We start from the raw sequence: 17981 nt of genomic DNA, 5'->3' as shown, positions 1-17981 counted from the left end.
ATTAAATCACTCTGTGAACGTAATTAAATCTGTCAAGGAAGCCAAGAAGACAGAATAATATGACAAATCGCGCATCTTTTTATCAAAATTCTACAGGTCATCGACAAACAGTAAACACAGAAATGTTGCATTACAAAACCGATGACAGAAACGGTGTCTACATCTGCCTCCCGGCCCCCACTCTCTGATCACACTGATCGAGCTTCGTCTTCTTCTTCTCCTTCTCCTCAGTTTTTCCAGATGAGCTGATGGAAACCACAGAGGGCATTCCCCGGCTCCATCACCACTGGCGGAGGCAGCCCCATACACTCCACCTGTTTCCTGAACTCCTCCATCTCCTCTTCCTCCACCTCTCTCCCGCCCTCCACGTTCCTCAGCAGGTACAGGTCCGTGGACTCCCTCCTCCTGGAGCTCACCTCCCACCTAAAAAAGAATTATACTTTACTGTTGTACTTTTCTTTCTTGTACTCACACCAGCACTTATTTTTCTTCCTGTCACTGGTTTAGCTGATAGAGCAGGCGTATTCAACTCTCACCCTACGAGATCCATAGCCTGCTGGTTCTTCTGTTCTACCTGATCATTAATTGCACCCACCTGGTGTGCCAATCCCTGATTAGAGGTCCAGAGTTGAGTTTGAGGCTGATAGAGGCTATCCACTGGGCACACACTGGTTGAATCAATGTTGCTTCCACGTCATTTCAGTGAAATGACTTCTGTGCCCAGTGGGCGTTTTGAAGAACGGTTCACTTGCAGTGATTGTAATGCAGTATGTGGTTGTTTTTACCTACCTGACCTTAGTTGAATAGCCTACACCGGTGTTTCTCAACTCCCGTCCTAATCTGCCCCCAACAGTACACATTCTTGTTGTAGCCCTGGGCAACCACGCCTGATTCAACTTGTCAAGGCCTTGGTGATTAGTTGACTAGTAGAATCAGGTGTGTTTGTGTGGATCTCCAACAGAAACGGGGGTACACCTGGACCAGAGTTGAAAAACACTGGAGTACCCCCTAACAGTAAGTTGTTCTGGATTAGAGTGTCTGCTAAATGGCTCAAATGTACAATTCTATAAATGACTCACTTCATCACCAGACAGTCTGGGCAGGAGGTCGCCAGGAAGACCCCAGTGAGGTTGAATCGGCCCCCCACGTCGAACTGGAAGGTGCTGTTGTCGTTGATGAGTGAGATATTGTAGGTTCGATACTCGCATCGGCTGCCGAAACGGTTAGTCTGGGTGTAGTGGACGGTTGTGGTGGTGTTGGAGTTCTGGGTGGGGTTGGGGTTGGGGGTAGAGAGGGAAAACTCCATGGTGATGCCGTCTCTGGTCTGTGAGTGAGATGAGTTGCGATTATTATTCGTTTTCATACAGAAACCACTATAGAAACAATAGAAACAATCATTACAACATACAGAATTGTCACAGAACAATTACCGGTACAATGCATGTGGAAAGGCAGGTGAAATGTAGCCTAGTTGACAAGTGTGCTAAACAGCCATTTAAAGGGGGCAATCTGCAGTTGTTACATCCAGTTTTGGACTTAAACATTTATGATATGTACCAATTGATTCTTGAAGAATATAACTTATAAATGCCTCATGAGCTTAGTTCAACTGTCATACACAATACCGAACCACAAATATAAGCTTGCTTTAATCCAATGTTTTGTAAACATTGTAAATGCCTCAAAACATGCTTAAAACTATAAATGTGATATATTGGATGGTCAGTCTTTGCATCCATAGCTCTGTCTATGAATTTGAGAGTGGTTACATTTCTCCAGGCCTATCCCTTGTTTTAACTTTGGACCAGGGTCCGTATAGGGTTCTAGGGAATAGGGTGCCACATAGTGGATAGGGTGCTACCTTGAGATTCTCCAGGGATGCAGGGTGGCTCAGGCTGCCTGCGACGAGGGCCCATTTCCTCAAGAGCTGCTGGTCTAGTCGTGGTGGATCCATGGGCTTAAGGAGGTCCTCACAGGCTGGAGCTGCAGCAGGAGCTGATTGGCTAAAAGACAGGAAGTACAGGAGAGTCGTGGCACATAGAGCGAACATGGCTTCAGTGTCTAGGTCTCACTATATCTATGTACCAGTATATCTATCTACTGTGGGTCTATCTATAGCTATAGTATCTACAATATGTATCACTATATCTATCTTATATATATCACTATATCTACAGCATGTCTATGTGTCATTGATGTGTCTGTGTGTATGGAACACTGGTGCTGGGATAGAGGGGTCCAGTCTTATAGCTCTGCTATGGTACAATGTTCAACGTCAGAAAGTTCCACAGTTGCAGAGTACCAGTAAACTGGCACTTTCCAAGGCAATTCCAAGGTTGCGAAATAAAAACAATACTTTTTGTTAATCTATGTTCTGTGCTTATCTGGTGAAAAGTTGTGTGCTTTTATCTGAGACATTATTCCATAGAGACAAACATGAAACAATCCAGAAGTCTCATTTACATGTACGTCTAGTGTTCTCCTAATTCTTCTGGGATTCTCCTAGTTTTTCTTCTCTCAATTGTGTTATTGACTGTACGTTTGTATATCCCATGTGTAACTCTGTTTTGCTTTATCTTGGCCAGGTCGCAGTTGTAAATGAGAACTTCTTCTCAACTAGCCTACCTGGTTAAATAAAGGTGATTTATATTTATTTTTTATTGCTCTGGTACAGTACACAGTGCAATTTACCTTTTGTATGTTCAGAGCACTGGTGTGGCTTAGCGTCGTCCCACAACTAGGCATTTATATAACAATTCTAACTTTTACTTTCATGTATACAAATGCCTAGTTGTGGAAAGAACCGTTCCGGAAATTGGAACACCCTGGATAAAAACAGGTTTTGTATTGTTCGTAGAGATTATGCCTTTGTTGACAAGAAAAGTTTGGCTTGTAAAACCCTAATGTTTAGGGTTGGTTGATTTTCCGGATTGACTGACTTTCATGTCTTAAAGTAATGATGGTCTGTCGTTTCTCTTTGCTTATTTGAGCTGTTCTTGCCATAATATGGACTTAGTCTTTTACCAAATAGGGCTATCTTCTGTATACCACCCCTACCTTGTCAAAGCACAATTGATTGGCTCAAACATATCAAGAAGAAAATACATTTCACAAATTAACAACACACACCTGTTAATTGAAATGCATTCCAGGTGACTACTTCATGAAGCTGGTTTAGAGAATTCCAAGAGTGTGCAAAGCTGTCATCAAGGCTAAGGGTGGCTACTTTTAAAGAATCTAAAATATATTTTGATTTGTTTAACAATTTTTGATTACTACATGATTCCATATGTGTTATTTTATAGTTTTGATGTCTTCACTTTTATTCTACAATGTAGGAAACAGTAAAAATAGAGAAAAACCCTTGAATGAGTAGGTGTGTGCAAGTTTTTGACTGGTTCTGTACTTCAAAATATACACTATACAAATATTTTAAAACACCTAAATATTCTTAAAACGTGACAACATTCTTTCAAAAATATTTGGGGGGGTAATATTTAGGTTTATAACACCACAGCAGATGAATCTGATACGTAGGCTAAAAGTGATGCCCGCCAGCGTTCTCTACAACATGGTTTCCCAACCCTCTCCTCTCCCCCCAGACTTTTCACTTTTTTGTTTTAACCCTAAACTGGCACACCTGATTCAAATAGTCAACACCCAAAACCAGTTACTGTAAAACTGCAGGTGTTAATTCCTTAACACTGAGAAAGTGTAACGGCATCAACTCTTTGCTGTGAACATTCCTACTGGATTCCACTGTCTCTGTGAATTAACTGAAGCTCTTGTACTTTAATTAATGAATGCCATTAAATCTTTTATAGAAGCCAAGAAGCCAGAATGATATGAGAAATCATTCACTACAGTACAATCATACAGTACATAGACAAACAGTACATACAGAACTGCTATATTACAAAACAGAACACGTGTCTCTACATCTCTCTTTCTCTCCCAGAATCTATACTTTTATCACATTGATGGGTCTTCTTCTACCCGTCTTAAGAGGGTACGGAAGCAGGGATGATAGGAATGAGGAAGAGGGATTTCCCAAGCTACACCAGCACTGGCGGCGGGAAGCCCCAGGCACTCCACATGTTTCCTGAACTCCTCCAACTCCTCTTCCTCCACCTCTCTCCCGTCCCGCCCTCCACCTTCCTCAGCTAATACAGGTCCGTGGACACCCTTATTACGGAGCTCACCTTGTATTGAAAAGGAGATGAGATACCATTATGTTAGCTTGAAGAACATCTTTAATAAGACCAAACAGGTTTATGTTACACAGAGCATTATGGGTACTGTAGTTAATCATGCTACCCACCTCATCACCAGGCAATCTGGGCAGGAGGTCTCCAGGGAGACCCCAGTGATGTTCCAAAAGCCCCTCATGTCTAACTGGAAGGTGCTGTTGCCGTTGACGATGGAGATGCTGTTGGGTATATACAGTACTTGCACCAGCCGCCATGCCGGTCAGCCTGAGGGTAGTGGACAGGTGTGGTGGTGTTGGGGTTCTGGTGTTGGGAGCAGATGTAAACTCCATGGTGACTGTCTTTTCTCTGAAAGAAGAGATGTGGTTATTATTCGTTTTCATACAGCAGCCACAAAAACATTAGAAACAATCACAGTGTAAAAAAACTATCAAAACACAATTACAATGAATAATGGTGAATGACAAGTAAAATGTAGCCTAGTAGACATGTCATTTATTTGTATTATTAACCCAAAAGGCACACTATTCCCTATATAAAGCTTTACTTTAGACCAGGGTCAAAAGCAGTGCTCTACATACAAGAGGGTGCTACTTTGAGAGCGAACATGGTTGAGTAATACCAGGGGTGGCTCAAACTGTCTGCGACGAAGGCCCATCTTCCCAAGAGCTGCTGGTCTAGTCGTGGTGGATCCATGGGCTTAAGGAGGTCCTCACAGGTTAGAGCTGAAGCAGGAGCTGATTGGCTCGAACACAGGAAGCAGAGGAGAGCTGTGGCATATAGAGCGAACATGGCTTCAGTATCTAGGTTTCACTATATCTATACACCATATCTATCTACTGTGGGTCTAGCTACAGTACATCTTTCATATCTACAATATGTATCACTACATTTATCTTATATTTCTATATCAACAGTATCTATCTACTGTATGTCTATACTTCATTGATGTGTCTGTGTGTATAGAACACTGGTGCTGGGGTAGAGGGGTCCCGTCATAGCTCTGCTGTCCTGCTATGGTAAAATGTTCCTCAAATGTCAGAAAGTTGCACAGTTGCAGATTGCCAGGCAAATGACCCTTTTCTATGGCAAATTCCAGGATTGCAAAATAAAAAAAGCTTTTTTTAATGCTCATCTCATGTTCAGTTGTGTGCTCATTCGAACCAGTGGCCTTTTGGTTACTGCCCCAATGCTCTTAACCACTAGGCTACCTGCTGCCCCATTTTTATATTCTCCCAATTAATACTACATTTCTTAGTAAGAGTTTTTTCTACAGACAAATAGTATACCAATTGCTTTGGTATAGTATACTTAAGTAATAAGGCAAGAGAGGGGTGTGGTATTTGGCCAATATACCACTGCTAAAGACTGTTCTTATGCACGAATCAACGCGGAGTACCTGAATACAGGCCGTAGCCATGTTATATTGGCCATATACCACAAACCCCTGAGGTGCCTTATCGCTATTATAAACTGGTTACCAAGGAAACAAATTAATGTTTTGTCATACCCGTGGTATACGGTCTGATATACCACAGCTTTCAGATAATCCTCATCCAGGGCCAGAACCACCAAGTTTATAAAATACAATTGACCTTTGCTGTGTTCAGAACAGTGGTATGGCAAAAGCCCATGTGTGAAAAAGTTAGTGCCTGCGTCCCAAATGGCACCCTAATGCCCAAGGGTCCTGGTCAAAGGTAGTGCCCAAGGGTCCTGGTCAAAGGTAGTGTCCAAAGGTCCTGGTCAAAGGTAGTGTCCAAAGGTCCTGGTCAAAGGTAGTGCCCAAGGGTCCTCGTCAAAGGTAGTGTCCAAAGGTCCTGGTCAAAGGTAGTGTCCAAAGGTCCTGGTCAAAGGTAGTGCCCAAGGGTCCTGGTCAAAGGTAGTGCCCAAGGGTCCTGGTCAAAGGTAGTGCCCAAGGGTCCTGGTCAAAGGTAGTGCCCAAGGGTCCTGGTCAAAAGGTAGTGCCCAAGGGTCCTGGTCAAAGGTAGTGCCCAAGGGTCCTGGTCAAAAGGTAGTGCCAAAGAGTCCTGGTCAAAGGTAGTGCCCAAGGGTCCTGGTCAAAGGTAGTGCCCAAGGGTCCTGGTCAAAGGTAGTGTCCAAAGGTCCTGGTCAAAGGTAGTGCCCAAGGGTCCTGGTCAAAGGTAGTGTCCAAAGGTCCTCGCCCAAAGGGTCCTGGTCAAAGGTAGTGCCAAAGAGTCCTGGTCAAAGGTAGTGCCCAAAGGGTCCTGGTCAAAGGTAGTGCACTATGAAGGTAATGGGGTGCCATTTGGGACCCAGACATTGTGTGTTTTGACTTTTCACTTCAAAGGTTACTCAATAATCTGTGTGCTTGATCTTAGAATGGAGCAACATGGTAGTTTTTCATTGTCCAATGTTGACAAATGGTTAGACAGGACATCAAATAATATTTCACAAATGTCAGTTTAATCATTATTGATTGGTTCAAAAGTATCCTGTTGAGAAAACATACATTCTATACATAAACCCCACTGCTGCTTGATTTCATGGTAGCTATATACATGCCAGAGCACTGTATGTATTCTATGGAAAATACACCGATAAAATAAAATGCATTTAGATATAAAAACATACTTTCCCTTTAACAATTGATAATGGACCAAAATAAGATGAAAACGGTAACGTTGCAAAGTCCTGGCCACTTTCCAGAAATCCCGGTTGGAAGATTCCCTGAATCAGGAAGGAAATAGGCAGGAGATCCAAAACCCTCCAACCAGGAAAACCTGGGAATTTTGATTTCTGGAAAACCTGGGCATTTTCTGAAAGTTAATGGAACTTTACAAACCTTGATAACACTCAAGTAAGCAAGAAGGCTAACACATACAACAAATAGAAAGAGAATGGAATAAAGATCTCAAACTGTATGTAGACTATCAAGTTGAGACATAAGTGCACCCAAAAAGGCCCACTATTCCCTTTATATACACGGTGTACAAAACATGAGGAACACCTTCCTAATATATAATTACACCCCCTTTTTGCCCACAGAACAGCCTCAATTCCTTCCAGGCATGGACTCTACAAGGTGTTGAAAGCGTTCCACAGGGATGCTGGCCCATGTTGACTCCAATGCTTCCCACAGGTGTGTCAAGTTGGTTGGATGTCCTTTGAGTGGTGGTCCTTTCTTAATCCACACAGAAAGCTATTGCATGTGAAAAACACAGCAGCATTGCAGTTCTTGACACTGAAACCGGTGCGCCTGACACCTGCTACCAAACCCTGTTCAAAAACATTTCAATATGTTGTCTTGCCCTCAATGCTACACACACACAATACATGTCTCAAGGATAAAACTTTTTTTTTTAAATCCTTCTTTAATCTACACTGATTGAAGTGGATTTAACAAGTGACATCAATTGGGATCATAGCTTTCACCTGGTCAGCCTGTCATGGAAAGAGCAGGTGTTCCTAATGTTTTGTACACTCAGTGACCTACTTTCGACCAGAGACCATACACCCTGGTCAACAGTAGAGCACTTTGTAAGGACTAGGGTTTCATTTGTGACACATCCCTACTGTACTGGTCATGATACAATTATCAGGCCTTTCAGACACATCCCTACTGTACTGGTCATGATACAATTATCAGGCCTTTCAGACACATCCCTACTGTACTGGTCATGATACAATCCTCAGGCCTTTGTCACATCCCTACTGTACTGGTCATAATACAATCCTCAGGCCTTTCTGACACATCCCTACTGTACTGGTCATAATACAATTATCAGGCCTTTCAGACACATCCCTACTGTACTGGTCATGATACAATCCTCAGGCCTTTGTCACATCCCTACTGTACTGGTCATAATACAATTATCAGGCCTTTCAGACACATCCCTACTCTACTGGTCATGATACAATCCTCAGGCCTTTGTCACATCCCTACTGTACTGGTCATAATACAATCCTCAGGCCTTTCTGACACATCCCTACTGTACTGGTCATGATACAATTATCAGGCCTTTCAGACACATCCCTACTGTACTGGTCATGATACAATCCTCAGGCCTTTGTCACATCCCTACTGTACTGGTCATAATACAATTATCAGGCCTTTCAGACATCCCTACTGTACTGGTCATAATACAATTATCAGGCCTTTCAGACATCCCTACTGTACTGGTCATAATACAATCCTCAGGCCTTTGCCACATCCCTACTGTACTGGTCAGGATTCAATCATGACTTGAACAGGGTGGGCCTACCTGAAACTGGTCCAATAATAAAAACACTGGTCTTTATTTTTCATTTCAAAGCACTTCACCCTACTGAACAAAACCCAGGTACCTCTGGATGGGTAACTGAGCTATACTCATAGGGAAGGAGATCCACAAGGCACTTCAGTAATAACACACCATCTTACCACCCCCCATCATTCACAGTGTTAGAGGCAGAGTCAAGTCCCTCTTGTAGTATTACACAGAGAAAGCATTGGAGAATTTGGTAGAGAGATAGAGAGCGAAATGATTGATCACATGACGGCGCAGCACTGGCAGGTCTGGCGTTTGGGAGCCACACCGACACCTCCCTCTGCCTCTCCCCTGGTAGCGGTCAGTGTCTCTGGGGCGGCTGGAGCCTGCTCCAGGGTCTGGGCCTTGGATGGGAACAGCAGGGGCTCCTGCTCAGGGTCTGCCTCAGTCCGGGGCTCCACTAGGGACACCTCCAGGAACTGGCCCCCAGGGAGGATGGCTGATTCCGGGGACACCGAGGCCGCCTCTTCCCCCTTGACTTCCACTTCAGTCTTCACTTCCACATCGCCCTCTGCCGGCTCGCCTGCAGCCTCTCCCTCTGCGTCGGGCCTGGGGGTGAGTAAGGACTCAGAGTAGACGGGAACGGCAGCCACAACGCCATCATCTGGGACCTGCAGGTCAGACACAGGAGCTTCCTCTACTGGCTGTGCCTCTTCCTCTCCACCACTGTTTGCCACGCCCTCCATCTGTCCTTCTCCTAAATCTCCTGTTACTGTGTGCATCTGTCCTTCTCCTAAATCTCTGGTTACTGTGTCCATCTGTCCTTCTCCTAAATCTCCTGTTACTGTGTCTGCCGCTGCCTCAGTCTCTTTTGCTACTTCTGAGGACTCTTCAGGAGTTGTCTCTGGTTTTGCCTCCTCAATTCCCCCTTCCTCAGGAGATTCTGAGCTCTTATTGGACGCTACCGAGTCTACATCCTGTTCCTGACCCGTAGAGGAAAGGTCATTTGCCAGCTCGTCTCCCTCGTCATTGATAATCACTCGCTCCGCTCGCATCATGATCACTCCTCCTTCCTCAAGTACTGGCTCCGCCTCCGTGAACCCCAGGAACGTCATGGTAATGGCACCATCTTCAGGGACGACCGTGACTGGACCGTTGGTGCCGTTGGGCGGTCCGCCCTCCTCTGATGCATCGTGGGTAGCAGCTTGCCCCTCACCCTCTCCTCTCCCATTGGTGAGGATCTCAGCTCGTTCCAATAGTGCTGCCTCAACTGTTCCTAGAACTGTGATAAGACAGATCATAGTTAGGAAATGTTTCAATCATCTTCCCAGTCTTCTATCAGCAAGACCCTTGGCAAGGATGCACATTACTCTTACCAAGCTCTGGAAAGTCCAGCTAGAATAGTGAGCACAGCAGAAGCAGGAGAGTGGAACACTTGTAGAAACTTGGAGAAGGTTATGGAGAGTGAAGGAGAAAGACAAGAAAAGAGCCCGGCCAATGGGACGAGTGATGTTAGAAATCCAAAAGAAGTGAAGAGAGAGCAGCTTCCAGAATCAACACTGTTCTGTTCTGGACTCATGACAGACAGTCATAATGATAGGAGTGACATTTCAGCATGGCATGTTGCCAGTCCCTGTGACCCTGAATCCAACCAACCAGAACATTTCCACTGACTTGGCTTGTGTTGTGTGCTCTTTGCCCCATAGAAATAGAATTACTAGACCCATCATGGTGCAGCCAAACAGCAGTGGTCTAAAGGAATGTTCATGTTCTAGAAATTATATTTCTATGCTTTTCCCTGATAACTTCACACATGAGATTCTTCATCAGCATCAATTTATATGTATTCCATGTCATTCAAATGCATAGATACTGTATGCATGTATGAACTTCCACTGACGAATGAATACAACGTATTACCTTTGTAATACAAATACCATCAAAGGCCAGTACAGTCTGTAGTGTCTTCTGGGACTAGAACCCATTTCAGTTGATTCAGAGTGAAGATGGTAACATTGTTAACCCCTTACCAGATTCAGCCTCTACTTCTTCCTGTCCATTCTCCAAGATAACTGCTTGGACAGCTTCTGTGGGAATAGATGGAAATAAGACTTTTTTTAATCAGTGTTTATTAAGCCTAGCATTCAACAGTCCCGATTCTGTTGAAATCTATTGGGTTATTTACGATGTCTTTTTACCGCACAACACATTCATTATCAACTCAAACAGAAACAAAGACGTGTTATGTTATCTTTCAACAATTCAATTGATTGGGTCAAGTAACATAAAGCCAGTGGAACGACGACTGCTACTAGCAGTTGCTAACGGTAACCGGTGGTGACAGCTAGACAGTCGTTCATTCATTCAGAGACGGGTGACACCTACCTGCTGTAGCCTCCACCACCACCGCATTCTATTGGAGGAGACAGACGGGGGCGGGGTTAGACACTCCAACCACATACCATTCTTTTATTACTTTCAGTCTCAAGTTGTAACCGTGACCCTAGATGAGGAATAACATTATAAAGGGTAGATGAGCAATGTCATTCATGCATTTTCAACCCACAAGAGGGAGCCAATTAGACTTTAGGGCCCCACCATCCACCAGTGACTATTCAATACTAAATATGCCTACTTTAAAAAGGTAGACTCTGTGAAATGACAGATATTGAGATGAGTGAGATGCAAAGACTTCCCTCTCACACAGTATCTGCGCGTGTGTACAGGGTTCTCTTAGTTACAGCCTGGTTGCCAGGGCACCGAAACAGCATAGAAGTTGAGCCTCGCGCTTCAGCGCTCTTAGTTGTTACGGAAATTGACCCACTATGCCGTTTACTTTCTGCTTCTACGTCAGATCACTGAGTCGACCTTTAAAGAGGGTGGGAGGACACCCCCTTTATAACAAGAGCCCAGTGTTGAGGGTAGTTCCTCTGCCATGTCACAAAAACCCCCACTATCATACGAGTCAACCATCACCTGTCTGCTCCTTGGCTACGAGACTAAATAACACGCTCGGTTTGTGATTCCCGTCTTTACAACCTCTAAAAATCAAGGTTAGGAGAAGAAATACAAACAAAAGAACAAAAGACTTGAAGAGGAGAATTCTTTGTTGTATAAGGTCATTCTGAGGTAAACAGTCACGGTTGCCTTGAGGTGGAGCGATTACACACGTCTAAGTGGAACATTGTTTATGCAAGGTGGGCGTGGTCTTTCTAAAGCTCCTGCTTCTGAACGAGAGGGGCTACATCAAAGCTGCATTAACGTATTATTATGGAAAAATGTATTATTCCTCTGAAAGGAGCCTCGTCGGTCAGGACTGGTGGGAAGAACGGACGTAATGATTGGGGCTACTTGTTCTAGCTAGCCCAGTCAATTGGTCTGTGTGCTTGTGTATCAGTGAGTGTTTGTGTGCGTTACTCACAGCTTGGCCATCCTAATTCTCTCTCTCTCTGTGTCTGTGTAGGTGTACACATTTTAGTGCCAGAAGTCCTCACAAGAATAGTAAACCAAGTGAGGACATTTTGCCAGTCCTCACTTGTAAAAAGTATATTTTAGGCTTAGGGGTTAGAATGCCAGTTTAGGGGGAAAATGTGAATCAATTGTTGGTCCTCAAAAGGTCTTCACAAGTATAGTAAGACATAGTGTGTGTCACTCACAGCTCGGCCATCTTCCATCTGCTGCTCCAGTTTCTCCTCCTCCTCCGCTAACCGTTGACTCTCTGTCTGCAACCTGACACACACACACACACACACACACACACACACACACACACACAGTCTTTTAGCGTTCAGTTCCAACCTCAGCCAGAATAAATCATTCACTTTTAACCTCGCATTGATAAAAGGTAGTGCTATCAGACACTTACAATACATGAAAATAGACTATAACCACTACGAGGTGCAGAGACTATAACCACTACGAGGTGCAGAGGCTATAACCACTACGAGGTGCAGAGACTATAACCACTACGAGGTGTAGAGACTATAACCACTACGAGGTGTAGAGACTATAACCACTACGAGGTGTAGAGACTATAACCACTACGAGGTGTAGAGACTATAACCACTACGAGGTGTAGAGACTATAACCACTACGAGGTGTAGAGACTATAACCACTACGAGGTGTAGAGACTATAACCACTACGAGGTGTAGAGACTATAACCACTACGAGGTGTAGAGACTATAACCACTACGAGGTGTAGAGACTATAACCACTACGAGGTGTAGAGACTATAACCACTACGAGGTGTAGAGACTATAACGACTACGAGGTGTAGAGACTATAACCACTACGAGGTGTAGAGACTATAACCACTACGAGGTGTAGAGACTATAACCACTACGAGGTGTAGAGACTATAACCACTACGAGGTGTAGAGACTATAACCACTACGAGGTGTAGAGACTATAACCACTACGAGGTGCAGAGACTATAACCACTACGAGGTGCAGAGACTATAACCACTACGAGGTGCAGAGACTATAACCACTACGAGGTGTAGAGACTATAACCACTACGAGGTGTAGAGACTATAACCACTACGAGGTGTAGAGACTATAACCACTACGAGGTGTAGAGACTATAACCACTACGAGGTGTAGGGACTATAACCACTACGAGGTGCAGAGACTATAACCACTACGAGGTGTAGAGACTATAACCACTACGAGGTGTAGGGACTATAACCACTACGAGGTGTAGGGACTATAACCACTACGAGGTGCAGAGACTATAACCACTACGAGGTGCAGAGACTATAACCACTACGAGGTGCAGAGACTATAACCACTACGAGGTGTAGAGACTATAACCACTACGAGGTGTAGAGACTATAACCACTACGAGGTGTAGAGACTATAACCACTACGAGGTGTAGAGACTATAACCACTACGAGGTGTAGAGACTATAACCACTACGAGGTGCAGAGACTATAACCACTACGAGGTGTAGAGACTATAACCACTACGAGGTGTAGAGACTATAACCACTACGAGGTGTAGAGACTATAACCACTACGAGGTGTAGAGACTATAACCACTACGAGGTGCAGAGACTATAACCACTACGAGGTGTAGAGACTATAACCACTACGAGGTGCAGAGACTATAACCACTACGAGGTGTAGAGACTATAACCACTACGAGGTGTAGAGACTATAACCACTACGAGGTGCAGAGACTATAACCACTACGAGGTGCAGAGACTATAACCACTACGAGGTGTAGAGACTATAACCACTACGAGGTGTAGAGACTATAACCACTACGAGGTGTAGAGACTATAACCACTACGAGGTGTAGAGACTATAACCACTACGAGGTGTAGAGACTATAACCACTACGAGGTGTAGAGACTATAACCACTACGAGGTGTAGAGACTATAACCACTACGAGGTGTAGAGACTATAACCACTACGAGGTGTAGAGACTATAACCACTACGAGGTGCAGAGACTATAACCACTACGAGGTGTAGAGACTATAACCACTACGAGGTGTAGAGACTATAACCACTACGAGGTGTAGAGACTATAACCACTACGAGGTGCAGAGACTATAACCACTACGAGGTGCAGAGACTATAACCACTACGAGGTGTAGAGACTATAACCACTACGAGGTGTAGAGACTATAACCACTACGAGGTGCAGAGACTATAACCACTACGAGGTGTAGAGACTATAACCACCACGAGGTGTAGAGACTATAACCACTACGAGGTGTAGAGACTATAACCACTACGAGGTGTAGAGGCTATAACCACTACGAGGTGCAGAGGCTATAACCACTACGAGGTGCAGAGACTATAACCACTACGAGGTGTAGAGGCTATAACCACTACGAGGTGTAGAGGCTATAACCACTACGAGGTGTAGAGGCTATAACCACTACGAGGTGTAGAGACTATAACCACTACGACGTGTAGAGGCTATAACCACTACGACGTGTAGAGGCTATAACCACTACGAGGTGTAGAGGCTATAACCACTACGAGGTGCAGAGGTCTAACAAACAGCCACAACCCTAGACAGACAACATGGAGAGTATAGAATGTCTTATTCTCTAAGAGTCTTCATACAGCTACTGTGTAGCTGTACAGGTAGCCCTATACAGGTAATGTGGCGAGTATACAGGTAGTGGTGAGTATACAGGTAGCCCTATACAGGTAATGTGGTGAGTATACAGGTAGCCCTATACAGGTAATGTGGCGAGTATACAGGTAATGTGGTGTGTATACAGGTAGCCCTATACAGGTAATGTGGCGAGTATACAGGTAGCCCTATACAGGTAATGTGGTGTGTATACAGGTAGCCCTATACAGGTAATGTGGTGTGTATACAGGTAGCCCTATACAGGTAATGTGGTGAGTATACAGGTAGCCCTATACAGGTAATGTGGTGTGTATACAGGTAGCCCTATACAGGTAATGTGGTGAGTATACAGGTAGCCCTATACAGGTAATGTGGCGAGTATACAGGTAGTGGTGTGTATACAGGTAGCCCTATACAGGTAATGTGGTGAGTATACAGGTAGCCCTATACATGTAATGTGGTGAGTATACAGGTAATGTGGTGTGTATACAGGTAGCCCTATACAGGTAATGTGGTGTGTATACAGGTAGCCCTATACAGGTAATGTGGTGTGTATACAGGTAGCCCTATACAGGTAATGTGGTGAGTATACAGGTAATGTGGTGTGTATACAGGTAGCCCTATACAGGTAATGTGGCGAGTATACAGGTAGCCCTATACAGGTAATGTGGTGTGTATACAGGTAGCCCTATACAGGTAATGTGGTGAGTATACAGGTAGCCCTATACAGGTAATGTGGTGTGTATACAGGTAGCCCTATACAGGTAATGTGGTGTGTATACAGGTAGCCCTATACAGGTAATGTGGTGTGTATACAGGTAGCCCTATACAGGTAATGTGGCGAGTATACAGGTAGTGGTGTGTATACAGGTAGCCCTATACAGGTAATGTGGTGAGTATACAGGTAATGTGGTGTGTATACAGGTAGCCCTATACAGGTAATGTGGTGAGTATACAGGTAGCCCTATACAGGTAATGTGGTGTGTATACAGGTAGCCCTATACAGGTAATGTGGTGTGTATACAGGTAGTCCTATACAGGTAATGTGGTGAGTATACAGGTAGCCCTATACAGGTAATGTGGTGAGTATACAGGTAGCCCTATACAGGTAATGTGGTGAGTATGGGGTGTATAATAGGAGATTCCTACTTGTCTATGCGTTGCTCCATCTCCTGGACCTGGGAGCCCCACAGCGGGGAACGAGGCTCTGAGGATGTTGGGGAAGAGGGGCCGTCCATCAGCCATTGGTCTCTAAGAGACTTCCTCTGGATGGAGAGAGAAAGCGCGAGAGATAGAGGGAGGACACAGGGAGGGCACATGGAGAGAGGACACATGGAGAGAGAGAGGGAGGGAGGACACAGGGAGAGAGGACACATGGAGAGAGAGAGGGAGGGAGGACACATGGAGACAGGGAGGGCACATGGAGAGAGAGAGGGAGGACACATGGAGAGAATACACATGGAGACAGGGTGGGCACATGGAGAGCGCGAGAGAGGGAGGGAGGACACAGGGAGGGCACATGGAGAGAGAGAGGGAGAGAGGACACATGGAGAGAGGGAGGGAGGACACAAGGAGAGAGAGAGGGAGGGAGGACACAGGGAGAGAGGGAGGGAGGGAGGACACAGGGAGAGCAAGAGAAGTATGTCAGTCAACGTTGTCAACGTCATAGGCATCATCCAAACCATGCACTCCTACTCAGACACAACATGAGCTTAATGCAACATGGCATTGTCTTTAAATCTGACAGGTTTGTCTTCATTCTCACACACTATTGTTATGGTGTCAGTCGGTGGCTGTGACCTTTAAACCTCCCCATCCAATCAGCTTAGGTCACATCTCTCTATTAGACCTCATTCCCTACTCCACTTCCTTTCAATAAACCGCTCAACAGGTGTCCCATCCCTTTAACACTTCAATAAAGCCCTCAACAGGTGTCCCATCCCTTTAACACTTCAATAAAGCCCTCAACAGGTGTCCCATCCCTTTAACACTTCAATAAAGCCCTCAACAGGTGTCCCATCCCTTTAACACTTCAATAAAGCCCTCAACAGGTGTCCCATCCCTTTAACACTTCAATAAAGCCCTCAACAGGTGTCCCATCCCTTTAACTCATATCCCATACATTCAGACAGGAACACACTCCTTTCTGCCCCAAGTGTGCACTTGCTCACTTCACCTTATAGATTTAAAAGATTACTAGCCCATGCTTACACCAATCCAATGCTTTTAAATGCATGAGGGGGAGTGAATGAGTGCACACTTTTGCGAGCAAGGTAACAAATTGGGACACAAGGTCTCTCCTATCCTACCACTCCCCCCCCCCCCCCCCCCCCCCCCCCGTTGGCCTCCTCTCCCCCTCTCCGCTCCTCCCCGCTGGCCCCGTCTCACCACCTCAGCTGAAGGTGAAATGTATAGCAGACCACTGACAGGAAGTCTGCAGAGAGCACTTCCTTCCTGTTGCTGTAGCAGCACAGGTCCTCTCAGAGCCAACATGTGTGTTTGCAGAACACCTCCCTCTAACCCAACAGGACTAATATGAAGTTCAATTAAATGGATCGTTTTCTCCTTCTAAGAAATACCTCATCAAGAGGGTCAGAAGTTTGATTGGTGGGTAAAACCCAGAAATTCAGATAAGTAAAAAGACATGATGGGTCAGCACTCAAAAAGATGTCGCATAAACTTTACTACATTTGACTATAAAAAAAGATGTATTTTCACTGCATCAGGGATAGAGTACACAGACGTTTCGGCTTTACAGTGTGTAGGTACTGAAGAAGGATGCAAAGCCGAAACATCTGCGCACGCTATCCCTGACGCGGGGAAAATAATAATATATATTTTTGAAATACAGTAAGCTTTATGGGACATCTTTGAGTGTGGACACCATCACAACTTTTTGCATAATTAAGAAATACCCATTGTCCTCAAAGAGTGGCTGAATACAAAACAGTCCACATCCTTCCCCCAGAGGACAAACATGAGATCACGTTGCATGACGATAACAATTAGAAGGCTTTAAAGCTGTGGGTGTGATAGCAGGCTGTAATTGACCTCTGAGGAAGTCGAGAGATCACTGCTGGTGACAGCCATTGAGAGCTCAGTACTACCTTTACCTCTGAGGAGTACAGAGCAGGGTTTGTTCCTTCAGTAGTCGGTACAGTACAGTTGTAGACAGAGGCGTTCTTGTAGGTTAGAAGTTAGCCAACTAAAAACTATGGTTAATGCAAGTTCGTTATAATTTAGCCTCATAAGGGTGGTTGGGGTAATCATTCTTGGAGGTGGCTCCAGGTAGCAGACTAAGGCAGACCAGTCACCTGAAACCATTTTCTCATTGGGTGTACGCAAGCACACAGCAAGGATTTGAGGAATGCGCCAGGCGGGCAGTTGGAAGTGGTGTGAAAACAATAGAGCCGTCCAGTGCAGAGAGCAGAGCACGTAAACACACACACACCGTTCTAGTGAAGGAAGGCC

General features: G+C 44.9%; 2 protein-coding genes across 4 annotated transcripts in view; both read right to left on the bottom strand.

Annotated features, from left to right (window-relative positions):
* Window positions 1-55: 55 nt before the first annotated feature.
* LOC129846443 (uncharacterized) lies at window positions 56-4292 on the bottom strand. The gene is made up of 3 exons (XM_055914375.1): window positions 1862-4292; window positions 1080-1324; window positions 56-423 (listed from the first exon to the last, which is right to left on the bottom strand). Exons 1-3 carry the CDS (start codon window positions 2048-2050, stop codon window positions 228-230), a joined length of 630 nt encoding a protein of 209 aa, XP_055770350.1. The 5' UTR covers window positions 2051-4292; the 3' UTR covers window positions 56-227.
* A 2318-nt stretch (window positions 4293-6610) lies between these two features.
* LOC129846442 (paralemmin-3-like) overlaps window positions 6611-17981 on the bottom strand; it is a 29970-nt gene continuing 18599 nt past the window's right edge. For all 3 annotated transcript variants that reach the window (XM_055914373.1, XM_055914374.1, XM_055914372.1), the window contains 5 exons: window positions 15660-15775; window positions 12073-12145; window positions 10802-10829; window positions 10447-10503; window positions 6611-9698 (listed from right to left, as the gene is read on the bottom strand). In XM_055914373.1, coding sequence (XP_055770348.1) covers window positions 8698-9698; window positions 10447-10503; window positions 10802-10829; window positions 12073-12145; window positions 15660-15775 — 1275 coding nt within the window. In that variant the 3' untranslated portion in view covers window positions 6611-8697. The remainder of the gene's footprint in view (window positions 9699-10446; window positions 10504-10801; window positions 10830-12072; window positions 12146-15659; window positions 15776-17981) is intronic.

This window comes from Salvelinus fontinalis, unplaced genomic scaffold (genome assembly GCF_029448725.1).
Source record: "Salvelinus fontinalis isolate EN_2023a unplaced genomic scaffold, ASM2944872v1 scaffold_0540, whole genome shotgun sequence".
NCBI classification, from domain to species: Eukaryota; Metazoa; Chordata; class Actinopteri; order Salmoniformes; family Salmonidae; genus Salvelinus; species Salvelinus fontinalis.
Note: the sequence above shows the minus strand (reverse complement) of the source record. Positions and strands in the feature narration are given on the sequence as shown.